This window comes from Sphaeramia orbicularis, chromosome 18 (assembly GCF_902148855.1).
Source record: "Sphaeramia orbicularis chromosome 18, fSphaOr1.1, whole genome shotgun sequence".
NCBI classification, from domain to species: Eukaryota; Metazoa; Chordata; class Actinopteri; order Kurtiformes; family Apogonidae; genus Sphaeramia; species Sphaeramia orbicularis.
In genome coordinates this window covers 3,034,559-3,052,907 of record NC_043974.1, presented here as the reverse complement: position 1 = coordinate 3,052,907, position 18,349 = coordinate 3,034,559, and the positions used below count along the sequence as shown (strand labels likewise).

Below are 18,349 nucleotides of genomic sequence, written 5' to 3'. Positions count from 1 at the left end.
ACAGACATGGTGTTCTTTTATTTTTCATCTGTATGTACAGTTATCAGCGATGGGAAGGTAGAGCTCTTACGGTCAAAGAAACAGGAAATGGTCGGTCTGTTGACTCCAAATGTGGTCGTGACTGATTTATCGTCGTTCTTGTCCTCTATACTGCTCTGTGGGAGGAGGACAAAGATGAGGAAGACAAAGAGGTAAAAGAGGATGACAACCAATAACAGACATCTGAGGTGGAGAGAAAAGGGAATAACAGCCATTTGTACACTCATTGAAGAATAAACCTTTAAATCATTTTTAAAAAAATTTTAAAAAACAACATAATTTACATATTTACTGCTAAAACATTTTTTGACAGGGAGATTAAGAGAAACTTATGAGTGATGATTAAAGTCTTCACAGGAGCAGACAAATAAACACCTGATGATGTCATTAAAAGAGAAGACTGCTACCTATTTAAAATATTCATCGTTCCCTGTAAAAAGGTTAGTACAAGGAAGTGGTTAAAATGTGACCCTCTACAACCACAGCAATGGCTGGACGTTATAGAGGAAACATATATCAAATTCACTTTTCATCTGAGGATTAAGGAGGGAACTTTGAATGCACAGGTATCAAACATGCGGCCCAGGGGCCAAATCTGGCCCATCAAAGGGTCCAATCCGGCCCTTTGGACGAATGTGTGAAACGCAAAAATTACATTGAAGGTATTAACAGTCATTTTAGCTCAAGTTCCACATTCAGACCAATATGATCTAAAGTGGGTTGGATCACTAAAATACGATTGTAATAACCTATAAATGCCCACAACTCCAATTTTTTATCTTTTCAAACGTAAACATTTTCATGTATTTACACTAAAACAAAGTATAATTTCACAAAATTGTGAATAACCTGAAATGTCTGAAGAGAAGCAAGGGCAAATTTTAACAATATTATGTCTGTAAATGATAAACTGAAGCATAATATTGTTAAGATTGCATTTATTTATTCAGTTTGTTCATATTACTCACATTGTTTTAAAAGATAGTTTGTAGATGAGAACATTTTCGTAATGTAATTTTCCTTGTTTCACTCTAAAACATAGAGGAGAGTTTGGAGTTGACATTATTTATATATTATGTTATTATTTTAGTGGTTTGGCCCACTGCAGATCAAATTTAGCTGAATGTGGAACTGAACTAACATGAGTTTGACAGCCCTGTTTTAATGGAAGATGGGAGAAATGGACCACATTCAAGGACATGACTTCTAGTTACCGGATCTGATGCAGAAAAGCAGATGAGAGCATATGAAACAGCACCCCCCCAGTTGTTTTGTGTTCTCTAATGTTGTAAAAGTGTTTTAAAAATGTCAAAATAAAAAGCTAAAAAAACAAACAAAAAAAAAAACAAAGAAGATGACAACCTGTGAAATGTTGCTGTTACATAAATTCGATCTGAGATTCTGAAACTCATCTGACCAGAGAACACTCCAGGGCGAAGATGGCAGCGGGGCCTGTCTTCTCCAGAGGCTCCATGCGACACCTCCACCTCCGCCTCCTGAAGCTGTCCGTCTTCCTCGGCTTCAGGTGGAATTTCCAACCAAACAACGAAGCGTACTCCCAGCCCTCCTTCTCGGAGTCGTCTGGACGCTGCTGTAGTGAAGGAACACACACAGGCCTGAGATCTTTGTCAAAATCTGAGCAGAATTCAGATAATACTGATGTTTGACACACACTCAGTAGTCTACATAAGTATACCACTGCCCAAAGGACTCTGAAGGCATTCATGACAAAGGACAAAACTATCAAATTGAAATAAATAAATAAATAAATAATATATGGTTTTGTGATGTGACTTGGGCCTTTTTTCAGGGCTGATGTAATGTGTTATAAAATATATCTGAACCTTGAAAGATGATGAAGACAATGTGTAAACTCTATCTGTAACAAACAGTGTTGGAACAGAATACGTTAAAACAGTGTCTGAAACATTTTTGAACAGCTTTCATTTGCATTTCGCTGTCACTGTAATCATTTGTAGTTTATATTTATATCTTTACATTGATAGCTGCCTATTAGGAATACACTTACAGAACCAGTTTAAGGTGTGACTCATTCAGAGGATCCTTAACTTCACCTCTTCATTTGTGTTGCTTTGCTGCCATCTAGTGCTACTTAACTAACTCCTCACATTAGAGACTTCACTGTATTTGATGTGAAAAGACATCTATCATTTTCTTTTTCTCTTTATTGGCATGTTTAGATGAAAACATCTTATGAGTGCAGCAAAAAAAAAAATGCATGCTATGAATGGGGAAAAAAACAACTGACTGGACAGATAAAATTAAATTACATGTATTGTAATAAACAGGATAAATATATTTTTAAACTGGAATAAAAAAGAAGGAAAAGATGAAGTATCTACTAAAATATAAAGAAAAGATACATTTAATTTAATTCATGCTGCATAAAAGATGGATAAGATTTGATTAGATTAGATAGAACTGCATTGATATTTTGGGCAGAGCCCTCAAGAATTTGAGGTTCCAAAAGCAGCACAAACACCAAATATACTCACAAGACAATAACAAAACAATAACTAAAAAACAGGAGGGAAAAATTGCAATTGCACATTGGAAAGAACAAGTAGCAAAGAAGTAATAATAAAGTAGTTATAATAAAAATAATAAGAATAAATAATAATAGCTATTTTTGTTATAATTTCGTTGGCCTCATGGCATAATTGCCCAAGTCATATGTTTGGCTAAATTGTGACATCTGCATAAAATGAATCAGCAGTGTTAGGGGAGTAAAGTTACGCAGATATCACAATTTGGCCAAATATGTGACTGAGGCCAAAGGTGTCAAACATGCGGCCCAGGGGCCAAATCTGGCCTGTGGGATGAATTTGTGAAATGCAAAAACTGACACTGAACATATTAACAACAAATGGTGTAAAAATCATTTTAGTTCAGGTTCCACATCTAGACACATACAGCCCAATTAAATCTAAAGTGGACCAGACCAGTAAAATATGATCATAATAACCTATAAATATAATGACAACTGCAGATTTTCTCTTTGTTTTAGCCTAAAAAAGTAAAATTACATGAAAATGTTTCCATGACCAAACTGCACTTTTACAAAAAATGTGAATACCCAGAACAAATATGAACAACCTAAAATGTCTTTAGAGATGTAAATACAATCATACCAACATTAAACCTGTTACTAAATGTTTTGTGTATTTGTAATAGTAATGCAAGTTGTAACGCACATGTAAATGATAAACTGAGGCAGAATACTGTTAAAATTGCACTTGTGTTTCTTAAGACATTTCAAGTTGTTCATGTTATTCAGATTTATAAGGAAACATTGTAGATGTAAACATCATAATATAATTTACATTTTTTCACTGTTATTATTTTACTGGTCCACCTCAGATCATATTGGACTGAATGTGACCCCTTAAATAATCATGCTATGAGGAAAATGATATGCACAATATGTATGTATGTATGTGTGTGTGTGTGTGTGTGTGTGTGTGTGTGTGTGTGTGTGTGTGTGTGTGTGTATATATATATTTCTATACACACACACACACACACTCACTCACAGTCAATGAAAACTTTGAGACCATATTTTTCTACATAATTTTTATTTTGAAATCCTAAACTGGAATTTTTTCATATGAATCATTTGTTTAGGATACTAGCATACAGAAACAAAAATCTAAAGTTTCAAGAATAATTTCAAAACAAAAAAACTTAACAAAAGAAAACGGCACCTGCCAAACACACAGTCACAACAGCAGCGGTCCTGGTCTGCAGTTGTCACTCTCTCTCTCCCTGGATGTGGTCTATGTTCAGCAGAGCCTGTGGTGTTGCGGCGTTCAACCAGGTTTCTGATTGTGGGTTGGGAACAGCCCATACGCCTGGCTGTATGACTGGAGCTCAAAGCAGCCTCCACCATACCCAGTGCCTGCAGATGTCGTTCAGGTGATAGACGTGGCATGATGCCGTTCACTGGACTAACAATGGTGTCCTTTTTTGGGCCTTTATATAGGCCTTCCAAACCAGTCCTCAGATTGTGCACAGACCCACTGAGTATTACTCAATGTGTATTTGGTCCACTTTTGCAAAGAGACCAACCCATGTGTAATGAACTGTGACAACACTACAACTCATCATTATCTCAACTACCCCAGCAGTAAGTCAACAATAAATCCACAATGAATAATTACAACCCCCCCACAAGTAGAAATATGCAGACATTTCTACCTCAAAGTTTCTACTGACTGTCTAAATATATATATATATATATATATATATATATATATATACATACATATCTTCTTCTGTCCCACCTGGGCGGTGTCTCCTTCAGACTCGGTCCTCTACCAGAGGCCTGGGAGTCTGAGGGTTCCATTCAGGATCTTCTCTGTTCCTAGGACTGTTCTCTTTTGGACTCAGATCTCTGATGTGGTTCCTGGTATCTGCTGGTTCCATCCTCTCAGTTTGGGGGTCACTGCCCCTAGTGCTCCCATCACTACTGGTACCACTGTTGTCTTCACACCCCACATTTTCTCTGTCTCCTCTTTCAGGAGAATGTGTAATGATAATAAAGTTGAATCTAATCTAATATACATGGTTCTCAAAAACACATCATGTATATATGTATATATGTACATGTATCTATAGTCCACAAGCAGTTGAAAAGCATGGGCTTGTATTTCTTTACCTTTTTTAGAGCATCCATCTTCTGTTGGTCTCGTCGTCTCATCCGGATCCATCTTCTCCGCCGGTTGGTGTGGTACATCTTTTCAGCTGGAACCCATGATTTGGGACGGCGATCTGGAGGGATGGTGATGCCGTACTCCCAACCTGAACACACATACAGTTGGATGGTTTATTTTTAGCACTTCCTATAACTCCAGTCATTTGTGGAGCATTAGTGTGTGTTTTTTCAGTGTACAGATGCACCTTGATCATCCACGGCCCTGTTGAGATCCTCACTCCACTCCACCTCCTCCCACACCCAACCAGGGGGACACTCCACCTCATCCTTTGGCACTGCTTTTTCACCATTCTGACACACACACACACACACACACACACACACACACACACACACACACACACACACACATGCATTTTTAATGTTCATAGAGATAAAGTAAACAATAATGGATTCAAAAACACACACACACTTACGACGTCGGTGTAGCCCTCAGGCATGCCGATCCACTGCCCTCCTGGAAGCCTCATTTGGTTTTCAAACACTTCCTCTGTGAAGGTCATGTGACCGGCATCCACGTCAAACAGTAGTCTAAGCAGCCAACAACACACAGTCACACAGAACATAAGGTCCAGACCACCAACAATCAAAAAACTAACTTTTATAATCATAGTAGACAGACTATGCAGGAGGAAGGATTAAAGGACCAGTGTGAAGACTGACTGATGAGGTTTCACAACGTTCATAACTATTACATACAACTGAAATACAAACACAAAGGTCTACAGTGACATACATTTGACCGATAAAAGTCCAAACGTCAAATGTCACTTTTTTTGATAAAAGGAGACCAGGATTTGGCACTTTTTTGGGGAGGTTGTGAACTAGAAAGATGTCTTTCCAAATTATAAATAGAAGTCAGTGACAAACACAGAACATCGCTGTTGCTGTATTTTTAAGTGTCTCTCCTGAAAAGCTAGCTGATCTGCAAGCATCATTACTGAACACACAGTCCAAAGAGTGAGAAAACAGATAAAATGCAAAATAAAAATGAAATTTGCAGAAATACCACATTTTCTTGTAATACCTTAAGTGGCCTCGAGTCAATATGAGTCAGACACCCCTACCCTAAAATGGACACAATGCACCTTTAAATTGGAACCATTACAGTATAGTCTGCAGCTAGTTTCTGGTGGCAAAACATGAGGGAAAAATACAAACAGACAAAATGTGCGGTGACCATGTATCCACACTGCACTCAGATGAAGATGGAGGCTGTCAGCTGTTCAATGCTATGCACCGAGCACCATGACTCACGTCTTCTCAGGGCTGATGTACCAGTCTCCGGCCCAGGTCCACCCAGGCGAGGGTTTGAAGCTCTCTTTGGGAAGTTTAATCCGACCTGTGACGTCACTGAATTTGGGATAAGTCAAACCTGTAGTTCCCCAGCTGCCCACCAGGGCAAGTCGAGTCTGGTTTTCATACTACGGACAGACACAAACACACAGACTGATGAGATGAGGATTTATGGGTTCAGATATTAAACCCAAGCCTAAGACATTAATCGCAGACACACAAGAAAGTGGAGTCAGGAGGCTGGTTTTCAAAGGCTCCATTCAGACAACATGTCTTAATGCACAATTTGGATTTTTTGGTGAAATCCATTTTTTTGTGTGCTTGTTCATATTACACATGAAATGCAACTTCTATCAGTTTTGAGTCTGACCTGAATGCGACCTTAAAGTGACTCACATACGCAAAAGAGGTCCTGATCAGGCAGACACACACTGTTTATGGAAAGAAATATGTTTTTCCTCCGCTCCTCCTCCTGGGACGCAGAACTGTGATGTTTGTCACATTTCAATGACGTAAAGGTCAGAAAAATGCGATCTGACCGTTCAGACTGAAGTCACATTGGAAAATATCAGATATGTATCGGATTTAGGACCACATATGAAAGTGGTCTGGGTCAGATTTAAAAAAAAATCTGATTTGTGCTGTTCAAACTGTCTTTAACAGATCGAATACAGGTCACATATAGGGCTGTGTATTGGCAAGAATGTGGTGATACGATACAAATCACAATACTAGGATCAAATATGATATATCACAATATATCACGGTACTACTAAAAAGGCAATTTTTTGTTTGTTTCTTTTTTTTAAATGATTATTTCCTAGAAGAATTGAATTACACCAGAAATCTGCACAAATACTAAACACATTTTTACTTGATCACAACAGGATCTAATGTTATATCACAAAATTTTCCTCTGTTAAAACTTAAATCATATTTTACAGACATTACAGTTAGTTCAAATGTTCATATTCTATTAGTTTAGAACTAACATCAGAACATTATTTTAGTACAATCCCAGCAAAGGAACTAACATTATTAAATAAAAGAATGTTAAATAATAATAAATAAAATACAAACAAAAAAGAAAACCAAAAAACAAAAATGAACCTCCACCATACCTGCATTTGAATAAATACCTAAAAATATTGATACAGTACTTTTTAATATCAATACAGTATCATGAAATGAAATATCGTGATATATTGCAGAACCGGTATTTTTTAACACCCCTAGCCACATACGGACAAAAAAATCGGATTTGGGCCACATTTGCCTTCAGTCTGAACGTAGCCTCAGTCTTACCGTCTCAGCAAAGACAGACAGCTTCCCCTCAGCAAACTGGTTGAAGTGTTTGACATCTGCAGCCAATCCGAACCACACTTTGACCCTGATCTGACCAGGAAGCTTGGCCTCCCCACCACTGCCCTGGGGATACTGAACCAAAAAAAAAAAAACAAAGTGAGAAGGACTTGTTACTCAGGTATAAACTGTGTGTTTCTGAGTGTTTTTGTCAGTGTGAACCTTGAGGAAGATGGTCTGCAGCCGTCCACAGTGTTTCCCACAGTGTTGCTGGGAGAAGAGGACGGAGTGAGCCGGAATGCGTTGGTAGGCCACCCTGCGGTCGCCCTGCAGCATCCATATGACGATGTCTGGAAGACTGTTCTGAGGCTGGACCACAAAGACAGACACAGAGAGCATATATGTAGAGGCCGAGTTCAGGGAAAATTAGGAGTAATGACAAAGTAGAAAACATTTATGTAACTGAAGCCCTGTTCACACCACAACCACATTATGTCAGTCCACTACAGTTTAATATGGTTTGGTCCTTTGGTCACACGACACTGGCGTTGTCGGTGCCCTGAAACGGTACTTTTGTAGAACGGGTCCCAGAGCATAAAAATGTCCCAGCTCCGCCCTGGTGTTGGCGTATGGATAGGACCAACACCACTGTATGGAAACCATGATGTCACAGTACCATGTGACCAGAAGAAGAAATACCCAGATAGAACAACTGGTAACAACAACAACAGTGGATCACAGAGTTGTGTTTGTGCTGCAGACGCTGCTAAGTTTATTAGCACGACTACAACCAAACCTGGTAATGCTGTATCAACCTGTGTTTATGTTTGGACTCTGAAGAAGAAGGATCTCCTGCACATGCTCAGTGCATTCTTCTGTGGGTTGAGTGTATCCTGTCATGGGCTCTGTCTGTGTTTATGTACAGCGCCACATAGAGGTGTGGACTACGTATTTCACCGTTTTGACCCAGTTTTCACATTTCCAACTGGACGCAGATATTTCTGGAAACGATATGTGTATGGACGCCAAACTTCCAGAATCCACAAAAGAAAAATATCACAAGAGTTGTCGTCTGGACGTAGTGTAACTGTAGTGTCTTCTGAAAGGTGTGAAAGTGTTGGTACATATGTACATGCATATGTAACAACTATAGTTTCACCTCATTTAAATGTCTAATTACAGGCAGATTAACCTAATTTTGTGTTACAAATTAAAATAATACTTTTAGGTTTTTAATCTATTTGATTAAAGACATAATAATACATAACTTCTTGTCAAAACTGATGATGAAATGAAATGCATGCATTAATGAAAAAGGTGTGTAAAAATATTTTTAACGTATATTATCTTTAAGTAAGGACATAAATATATAATCTTAACCTTTTGTTATAAATATGTCGTCCACTTTAAAGAAAATATGAGTAATAAATTATAAGGGACACAAAAATGTCTGTAAAGATAAGGTCCACAAGGTTTACAGACATAACTGCTTCTCATAAAAATATATATACAAATATTATACAAATAAATATAAATCAATATAATAGTTGTAACAGTATAACTAAAACAAAGCATAATCTATATTCTTCTCATCTCTGAGGTTTAAAATATTGTCTTTATAGTTTAAGACAATTAAAAATTTAAAAAACTAGTGATAAAACTATTTTTTGCACAAATATTTCAAAGTTTCTAAAGCATAAGACATAAGCTGTTAAAAGATTTTAGTTTGTGATGTAAGAAATTTAGCAATCTACAAATACAAATGTCAAAATTCATACAAACATTAAAATGTAACTGACATCATACTTCACTTTGTTTTACTCTTTCCTGTTTCTGATGAGATTAGCTTCTAATTAGATGTGTTGCTCTAATGTAAAAAACGAGTATAAATTGTTGTGTAAATGACATGCAGTAATTACTGCAAGTATATTAATACTGTATTACAGGGTAGATGTTTACAACGTCATCACAAAAACTCAGCCATAACAAACTGCTTTGACAACTGTAATTCTCTCACACACACACACACACACACACACACACACACACACACACTGAAGTTATAAACCATTTCCTGATGATTCCTGTCATCACATGGTGCTCTGTTTTTCTACACCATCTTATGATAAGGTGTTTTTTTAAGTAAGTATTAGAGCATGTGACTGACAGCTACAGCATCTGATCAAAAGGAGTTCTTGTCTGTGCTCGTCAGTAGAGGGCGCCAGGGTGCTACCCCACCGGTCTCACATGAAGGAGAAGATGATAGGAATCACCTCAAACAATTTTGCAAAACATTAATATTTAAATAGAAGAGCTGTACACGTTACAGCCTGTGAGCACCGTGTATCATCTGCATTCAAGTGAAGTGGTTTTTGGTCGTTTAGTGAACAATCAAGTGATGAGTTTCCTGTTTAGGGTGCAAAAATCTGCACCCAAGGCTCTCCCTTTACTATAATCAACAGAACAAGAGATCGGAGAGCCTGGAATCACAGAAATATGCACCCAAGCACCGGCCACAGGAGTAAACATCACATCCTGGAAAGATTCAAAACCTTCCTCAGAAATGGAGTCAGCAAATAAGTCTGTACGTGGAGAGAAGGGTTCAAATCCCAGTATGAGCGGCAGCATTGACTTCTTTTAACCCTTACGTTGATTTTCTATTTTATTAATGCTATGCGATCTACCCGCACTACCCCCACCCCTGGTCTAAATACATCGTCCATATTATCAGTAGAAAAGACACTTATTAGGGACATGTCTGACTTCAACAATAGACTGAGACTCATGGAATAATTAGCATGTTTGACGGTATGACGGTGAAATCTACATATAAAAATAAATGACTGAAAACACATACTGTGGATTTTGTATTTTAACTTAACCTCCTGAGACCCAGGAAATGTCAGCAAAGTACCAGCTTTTTTTGTTTTTTTATTAAATAAGTGCCTATTTTGGAAACATCATGATGCAACAGTTTTTTCAGATGCAGTTTTTAGAATTTTTATGGAACGTCCTTTGTGGTGGACAGTTTTCTTTTCTTTTGTATAAAGTTGTGAAACTCTTGTCCACAAATGAGTATTGTAAAGAGGAGTTGATAACATTATTTATCTTGCTGTTGTTGCTTTTTTTTTATTGTTGTGTTCTTTCGGTTTATTTTTGTTTTGTTTTTTTTCTTTTTCTTCTTTTTTTTGGGGTTTAATAGGTTTGTAGGTTTGTTATATAATTTGTTTGAATATATTGTGTCTGTGTGGTTCCTTATGTATAAGTGCATGTTTATTTAAATATGTAATTTGAAATACAATAATAAATAAATAAATAAGTAAAAAATCAGTGCCTATACTGGAAACATCATGATGCAACAGTTTTTTCAGATGCAGTTTTTAAAATTTTTATGGAATGTCTTTTGTGGTGGACAGTTTTCTTTTCTTTTTTTTTGTATAAAGTTGTGAAACTCTTAACCACAAATGTGGACAGAAAACCCATAGCTGGGTCTGAGGAGGTTAAATCAGTATTTTAAATAGTGGTGCATGTGCTGTGGCGTATCCTGGTGGTGATATGTGGTTATAGTGCATTGCAAAAAGACTTGAAATTAATTTAATTAAATTTAATTTAAATTAACTGAACTGCTCTGAATCATCGGATCAAAGTTAAACCGATAAGCAGCTAACATTCACACACACACCCTCACACACCCTCACACACACACACACCCTCACACACACACCCTCACACACCCTCACACACACACACACACACACACACACACCTCCTCAGCCATGGTCCTCAGCCTGTTGGCCCAGTCCTCAGCCTGCTCCATGACGGTGGAAAGCTCGGTGGCCTGGCCGTGTTTGAGAGCCAGCGCCGCCTGGACGATCTGCTCCAAGTGCAAAGAGCGAATGTGCCTCAGTGAGCGATCCAGAGGGGTCGTGCACTGCCACTGGTCCAGAGACGGCAGTTCCTGACTGGAGACAGAATAAAAAAGACAAAAACAAGTGCAGACAAGTGTCAGGAAGCACTTTGAGATATCTGAGGATGTGTCACGTTTGTATCTTATGCTCTGTTCCAGGCCGGTTTTTCAGTCCGTAAGTCATACCAAACTGCCTGAGCACAAGGAATTGTGGGAGCTAGATGTAAACAAACCAACATGGTGGACTGTACGTTATGTTCATTTATAGTCATTTCTATCCCAAAGGTGTTTGTTCTTTTTTTATTTGAGGGAAACAAAGGAGTAAAAACGGTGCATAAGGCAAGAGAAGCTGTTCTACCTTTGATGTTCTGTGTATATTTGGATTCGTATTTGGTATTAATTTATTCTTGCACTCATTGGACTGAAAACTAGCTAACATTAGAGCAGCTGCTGATTATGCAGAACGTTTGCAGATAAATAATGTCAGAGCAATACCTTGTTTTAATAAACCGTTTGCATAAACACCACATCCATGGGGGGGGCGCCATTGCTACGTGACGTCAGAACTCTGAACTGGGAGAACATGGATCTACAGGGGTTGGACAAAATAATGGAAACACCTTCACCTCAAGATGATAATGCCCCAATCCATACAGCTAGAATTGTTAAAGAATGGCATGAGGAACATTCTAATGAAGTTGAGCATCTCGTATGGCCGGCACAGTCCCCAGACCTCAACATTATTGAGCATTTATGGTCAGTTTTAGAGATTCAAGTAAGACGTCGATTTCCACCGCCATCGTCTCTAAAAGAGTTGGAGGGTATTCTAACTGAAGAATGGCTGAAAATTCCTTTGGAAACAATTCACAAGTTGTATGAATCAATACCTCGGAGAATTGAGGCTGTAATTGCTGCAAAAGGCGGACCTACACCATATGAAATTATATTTTGTTGATTTTTTAAGGTGTTTCCATTATTTTGTCCAACCCCTGTAGTTCGAGTTCACAGCTGGAAGTCCCAGCTTTGACTGAACATTCCAGTGCATTTACACCGGTAGAAGGATGGAAAAACAGCAGTGACGGGTGGACTGGAACGCAACATTACATCTCAAATTATACAACGGCAAACTGGAGACTTTTCTTTAAGGATCTGAGACTTGTATGCACATAAAACTAAGTTTATGTTGATCCTTAAAATAGGGGCTTTCAACCTTTTATGAAAAGTCTAATGAAGAAAAAAATCTGTTTGACTTGACCAATAGTTTTCTCTTGATATTATTGATTAAATGACCTTCTGGGGATCCATCCAATTTTTCAGTTTTATTTTAGCCTCTGCGGATCCTCAAGCTAAAAATGCACATGCACAAAAACACAGCTATAAAATCATCATATAATCACTCAATATCAATAATATTTTTTTTCTCTTTTCTGCATAAATCTCTTAAACCACTTAAATGCATGATGCCAACAAAAAAACAACAAAAAACATGGGTTAAAATCCAGAAAATGAGTGAACATTTGGTAGCTGAAGTGGTTTAAAAGATGTATCCATGAAAAAGAGCTGAAAAAGTATTGATGTATGATTATTTTATATCAGCATTTTTGCAAGTACATTTTTGGCTTGAGGGTCCTCAGAGGGTGAAAAAGTATCAGGAGCAGATAATGGACCTGTAGGAGGAACTGACATTAGATTCAAAAGATAAGTCTAAAAGGAAACATTCCTATTGAAATGCCATAAGCTGCGACACAGCCATAACGACCGTCAAATCAAAAAGAAAACTAGGACTAATGGCCCTGTAGTTAACCGGCATGCTCCATCAAGAATCAACAACAAGTTGAATTTCACAGAGGAGATCAATCTAAAAATAGAAGTGGGCAGTACTTTCACTGGAGGAGAGCTCATCTCATTCAATCAAAGTCCATATATGACTACTATCAGTGATCAATAGTAAATATATTGGTGTCTCTAATCATTTCCATGTTGTAAGCCATAAAAACATTGACCAAAATTATTAAAGATATTAAAACTCTATGATTTGGTAAAATTTTTATACAGCTCAACTGTTATATAAAGCCAATAAAAATCAACTACCAGACAACATCCAAAAACTATTTGCCCATATAAAGAGGGGCTATAACCTGGGGGGATGTGGGAATTTCACAGTCCCAGCAGTCAGGACCACCAGGAAAAGTTTGTGTGTATCAGTGTGTGGGGTCAAGCTGCGGAATGGCTTGGGGGTAGACTTCAAGCAGTGTCCAAACATTCAAAAATCCAAAAAAATGTACAAAGAATTTTTTTTTTTCACAATATCTGGCTCAAGGATGGGTGTGATCATTATTTGGATTGTCAGGTTATTATATTGTATGGTGTGTGTGTATAAACATGAGGGTGCAGACGTGTGTTGGTGTACAGCTGTAGAGATAAATTGGTGTGTATGTATATGTGTATGTGTATGTGACTGTATGTGTGTACAGGTTTGCAGGGGTGTGTTTATGGAGAATCACAGTCTTATGTTGTATGACATATGATTAGGCACTAACAGTCTGAGGACTGGAATCAGGGCGTAGGACTGGATAAGCAGTGGGTTCTTCCTACTCCCTTTCAGGCACAACAGTTGTTCTTTTTTCTATTATTTGATTTTTGTATTTTTGTATTGTTTTTTTTTCCCTCTCTCTTCCATATGTTTTGTATTATGTTTGTGTCTGAAATAAATAAAACTAAACTAAATATGGACCATTAGAAAGAAAGGAAAACATTTATATTTCAAAAAGTTGTCAAATTTGTCATATACATTTCTCAAAACTGTGAACCTTTGTTGACATTGTTCCAAGTAAGCTACGTACGTTTTGGTTTTTTTAAATGAATCCGACCAGTAGTTTCATCTGAGAAGGTGTTTGAAGAAATTGCTAATGAAGACGACAACAGAGACGGCACCAGAAACAGCGCCTTCACAATAGCTCGTGGCCTATCGGTCGGTGAGTTAAAAATGTACAAAACTGGCCTGAGGGGTCTCTGATGGTTCAAATAAGAGACAGTCACAATGAAGTAGTTCAATCTGCAAATTACAAACAAGACAAGAAGTAACAGTAGATCTAACCGATATGAATTAGAGGTAAATAAGTCATTTACGTGCAGTCGGTGATGACCTGATCCAATAGTTCGACCACCCTGAGCTCCACCTCCTCCAGGTCACTGCCCGCCTTCACCTCCTGCTGCACCCGTTGCAGGTTCAACTCCTGGACAGGCAAACACACACATACACTGACACACATGGTTCTCAGTGTGACTGTTACTTCACAACATCATCACTTGTAAGGTCTGAAGCCTAAAACTGATCACATAGTCCTGGGGTGTCAAAAATGTGGCCCGTGGGCCAAAACTGGCCCGCCGAAGGTTCCAATCTGGCCCGTGGACTGAATCTGTGAAGTGCAAATATTCCACTGACGGTATTAACAGTCAAAGGTGTCCAACTTGTTTTAGTTCAGGTTCCACATACACCATGTGATCTAGTAAAATAATAGCATCATCTATAAATTATGACAACTACAAATTTTCTTCTTGATTTAATGTGAAAAAAATAACACGACACCATGAAAATATTTACATTTACGAACTATCCTATAACAACAAAATGTGAATAACCTGAACAAATATAACCTGAAATGTCTGAAGAAAATTATGTGTAATTGTATCAATATTCTGCCTGTCATTAAATGTTTGGTGCATTTGTAGATCCGCTGGGATCTGTACGTCAGGTTAAAAATAAGCTGCGATGTAATATAGACCAATGCTACGAACATCATCAAAACCGGAAGTAAACAGATATGCCACCATATTGGAAGACAGGAGTGGAGTCAACAGAGTGACAGACTGTGTGTTTAGCAGCTGCTTTATCACTGATAAGACATTTTAAACGGGTTATTAGTGACAGTTTATCGTTTATATGTGGTAGACTAGACCCTGGTGAAAGGCAACAGTGAGAAACTGGCTGTGATGGATGGGTTTGAGCCTTAAAAAGACACTGCTGCTGAGTGGGAGCAGGACCACCTAAAATTAGTAACACTTAAATTTTTCTGATACATTATGTATTAGGGATGTAACGATATAAAATTACATATCACAGTTATTGTGACCAAAATTATCACAGTTATCCTTATTATTGCGGTATTGTTGAAATGTGCTCAAAATGTTCAAAAAGTACTGATACACACACTGAAATAATTAAACTAAGTTGTATTTTTTTTTAAAAATTAATAAAATAAAATAAAATAAAATAATTGGCACAATGTCCCTTCTGTTGCAGAAACATTCAAATATTAACCCTTAGTGGTCTGAGCCTATTTTGTCCGTTTTTCAGTCCTTTTGATTTTGCCTTTATATACTATATAAACAAATGTTTACTATACCCATGTTTGGGATCTGTTTTTTCAGCACAACTTCTATATCATCCGTCTCTTATTTTTTCACTTTAACCTACTATAAACACACAAAAAGGACAGAAAACACAAAAAAAATATATAAAATCCGATTTCAAAAATGTATATACTTTATTGCATAAATAACACACAGATGCTTAATGAACCTTTTCAAAGACTTTAAAAGTGAATATTGGTTCCAAACATTAGGTATATAAAATGTAAATTGTAATAAATTAAAACTATACTCAAATATTTGACATAAAAGCAGATCTTTACATAGGGTTTTTTCCCCGGAAAGTGCGGTAATCAAACATGGTTATCATGATAATTAGAATTTAAACGGTAATACTGTCTGCAATTCTACTGTGGTTTATCATTATACTGGTAATCGTTACATCCCTGTTATGTTCCAAAATAATTATTATTTTAGATATGTAAACACACATCTTTTTTGACCTTTCTTCATATCACTACCACTATACAAAGTAGACTTACAGTCACCTGTTGCAGCTCTTGAGTCACGGTTCACGACACTGCCCGGACACACAGGCCAACCGATGCCGGTGCCGGTGTCCTGTCCAGCGAGGACACCGGACACTGGCTGGAGCCGTGCCCCACACCCAGCCCAGTTTGAGCCTCAGGGCTCGGCACACAGCTTGGGCTCCATGTCCGGCCCCAACCAGTCCTCGCGCCTGAACTGAAATACGTACCGAACCGTGGATAACCTGTACCATCCCCGTTGTTTAAGACTTTTTATGATACATAATATCCAGCCGACAGGTGGCCGTAGGTCTACTACCATACTCAGTACTCTGTCTCTGCACTCAGTTCATTATATTTTTCTCCCTGGTTGGTTCAGACAGAGGGGATCCTGTAGAAAGACTTCTGTTCCCCATGTTCACTGTGTTTGAGCAGCCTATTACTGCACAAAAGGTAACCATGACTACAGTTAAGTACATTTATCTATCCAACAAGCCTGAGACTGTTCTTTCTGGCTTGTGGGTTGTCTTCCAATAAGGCCATGTAAACATAAATCATGTGACCCCTGATGTCATATGGCAACGGTCTATTGTAGAAATTGTTCTTCTTTTAGTTCCAAACTCCAAAACTGTACCATTATTCTACCTGTTACCACATGTTTGTGTAACATTGTGTGTAATGCACATGTAGAAATGATATGCTGAGGCATAATATTGTTAAAAGTGCACTTATTTTTCTTACAAAATTTCAGTTTTTTCAGGTTATTCACATTTTTTTGTGAAAGTTTGTTAATGGAAATATTTTCATAATTTAATGCTTTTTATTGGACTAAAACAAAAAGAAAATGTTATCATTATTTATAGGTTATTCTGTTATTATTTTACTGGTCCGGCCCACTGGAGATCAGATTGGGCTGAATGCGGAACCTGAACTAAAATCACTTTGACAGCCCTGCACTTTGTGACTTCTCTTGTCTGTGAAAGGTGCTATATAAATAAACGTTGCGTGCTTGCTTGCTAGCCCTGACATAGACAGACACACAAACACAGACACACAAACGCAGGCAAAGATCAACTGACCAATCTGTCGATGGCAGCCAGCAGCATGTTCAGAGCCTCGATCCTCGGTTTGATATCTTCCCATTCTGAAGACAGAACCACCACCGGCTTCACGTTTCCCCATGGGAGGTAGTAGTAATGACAACCTGGAAAGAAAAAAACACACACACACCAACAACAACAAAATAATCACAGAGTCAGTCAGTTGTTAAAGGAGAAAATCTGAAAATATATGACTCCTACATAAAGGCCAGATAAATGTAAATGTTCTGTGTGGTGACTTTATTCAAGTCTTTCTTGAGTTCTTCTTCTACTTCTTTCTTGTGTTGTTTTTAACTTCTGCACTGGCCCTTTTAGTATGGTTGTAAAGCACTTTGGCCTTTGTTGGTTGTTATAAATGTGCTATATAAATAAATTTGACCTAGACCTTCTATTTTGCAATGATGGTTGTTTCTTCCAGTAGTTTATCTGTTGTGGTCCAGTGGGTACGCAGTCAGTCATCCTAGTATTGTTAAACAATGTGAGGGTGAGGATCAAGGTTATTATTGTTAACGAAAACTAACGAAATGACAAAAACTAGAATTGAAAAAACATTTTCATTAACTGAAATAAATAAAAACTATAATTAAAAGAAAAAAAAATGATAACTAACTGAAACTGTATTGTGTGCTTACAAAACGGATACAAATTATGGATAAAATTCCCTTCGTTTTTGTCTTTGTCAATGTCGTACTGATACAAAATTGATTTATTTTGCACTAGCAATTTTAGCTAGTGGCACCATACGGTACTTTACGGTCCGTCACTTCTCGTCACTTCTCGTTTATGCCGCGTTTGCACTACATGGTACTGGCTCGACTCGACTCAACTCGGCCTTGTTGTGTTTCCATTACAAAAAAAAGACCTGGAATTTGGTACCTGGTACTAGTTTTTTGGTATCACCTCCGCCGAGGTTCCAGGACTGGGGACCAGATACTAAAAGGTGACACAGTGTAAACACTGCAGACCACTGATTGGTCAGAGTTTTCTCTGTGACCCACTGTTTTACAAAAAACAGATGTGGAAGTTGACAGTAAATATGTCCGTAGGTTAATCCACATGATGACAGCCTGTA

General features: G+C 37.8%; 1 protein-coding gene across 1 annotated transcript in view; it reads right to left on the bottom strand.

Moving 5' to 3' along the window:
- Positions 1 to 18,349, bottom strand: part of dysf (dysferlin, limb girdle muscular dystrophy 2B (autosomal recessive)) — a 285,908-nt gene that overhangs the window by 199,140 nt on the left and 68,419 nt on the right. The window contains exons 21-31 of the mRNA XM_030162629.1: positions 17,257 to 17,381; positions 14,409 to 14,515; positions 11,139 to 11,334; positions 7,595 to 7,741; positions 7,376 to 7,507; positions 6,032 to 6,198; positions 5,191 to 5,305; positions 4,960 to 5,065; positions 4,718 to 4,860; positions 1,457 to 1,630; positions 71 to 155 (exon numbers count right to left, since the gene is read on the bottom strand). Coding sequence (XP_030018489.1) covers positions 71 to 155; positions 1,457 to 1,630; positions 4,718 to 4,860; positions 4,960 to 5,065; positions 5,191 to 5,305; positions 6,032 to 6,198; positions 7,376 to 7,507; positions 7,595 to 7,741; positions 11,139 to 11,334; positions 14,409 to 14,515; positions 17,257 to 17,381 — 1,497 coding nt within the window. The remainder of the gene's footprint in view (positions 1 to 70; positions 156 to 1,456; positions 1,631 to 4,717; positions 4,861 to 4,959; positions 5,066 to 5,190; positions 5,306 to 6,031; positions 6,199 to 7,375; positions 7,508 to 7,594; positions 7,742 to 11,138; positions 11,335 to 14,408; positions 14,516 to 17,256; positions 17,382 to 18,349) is intronic.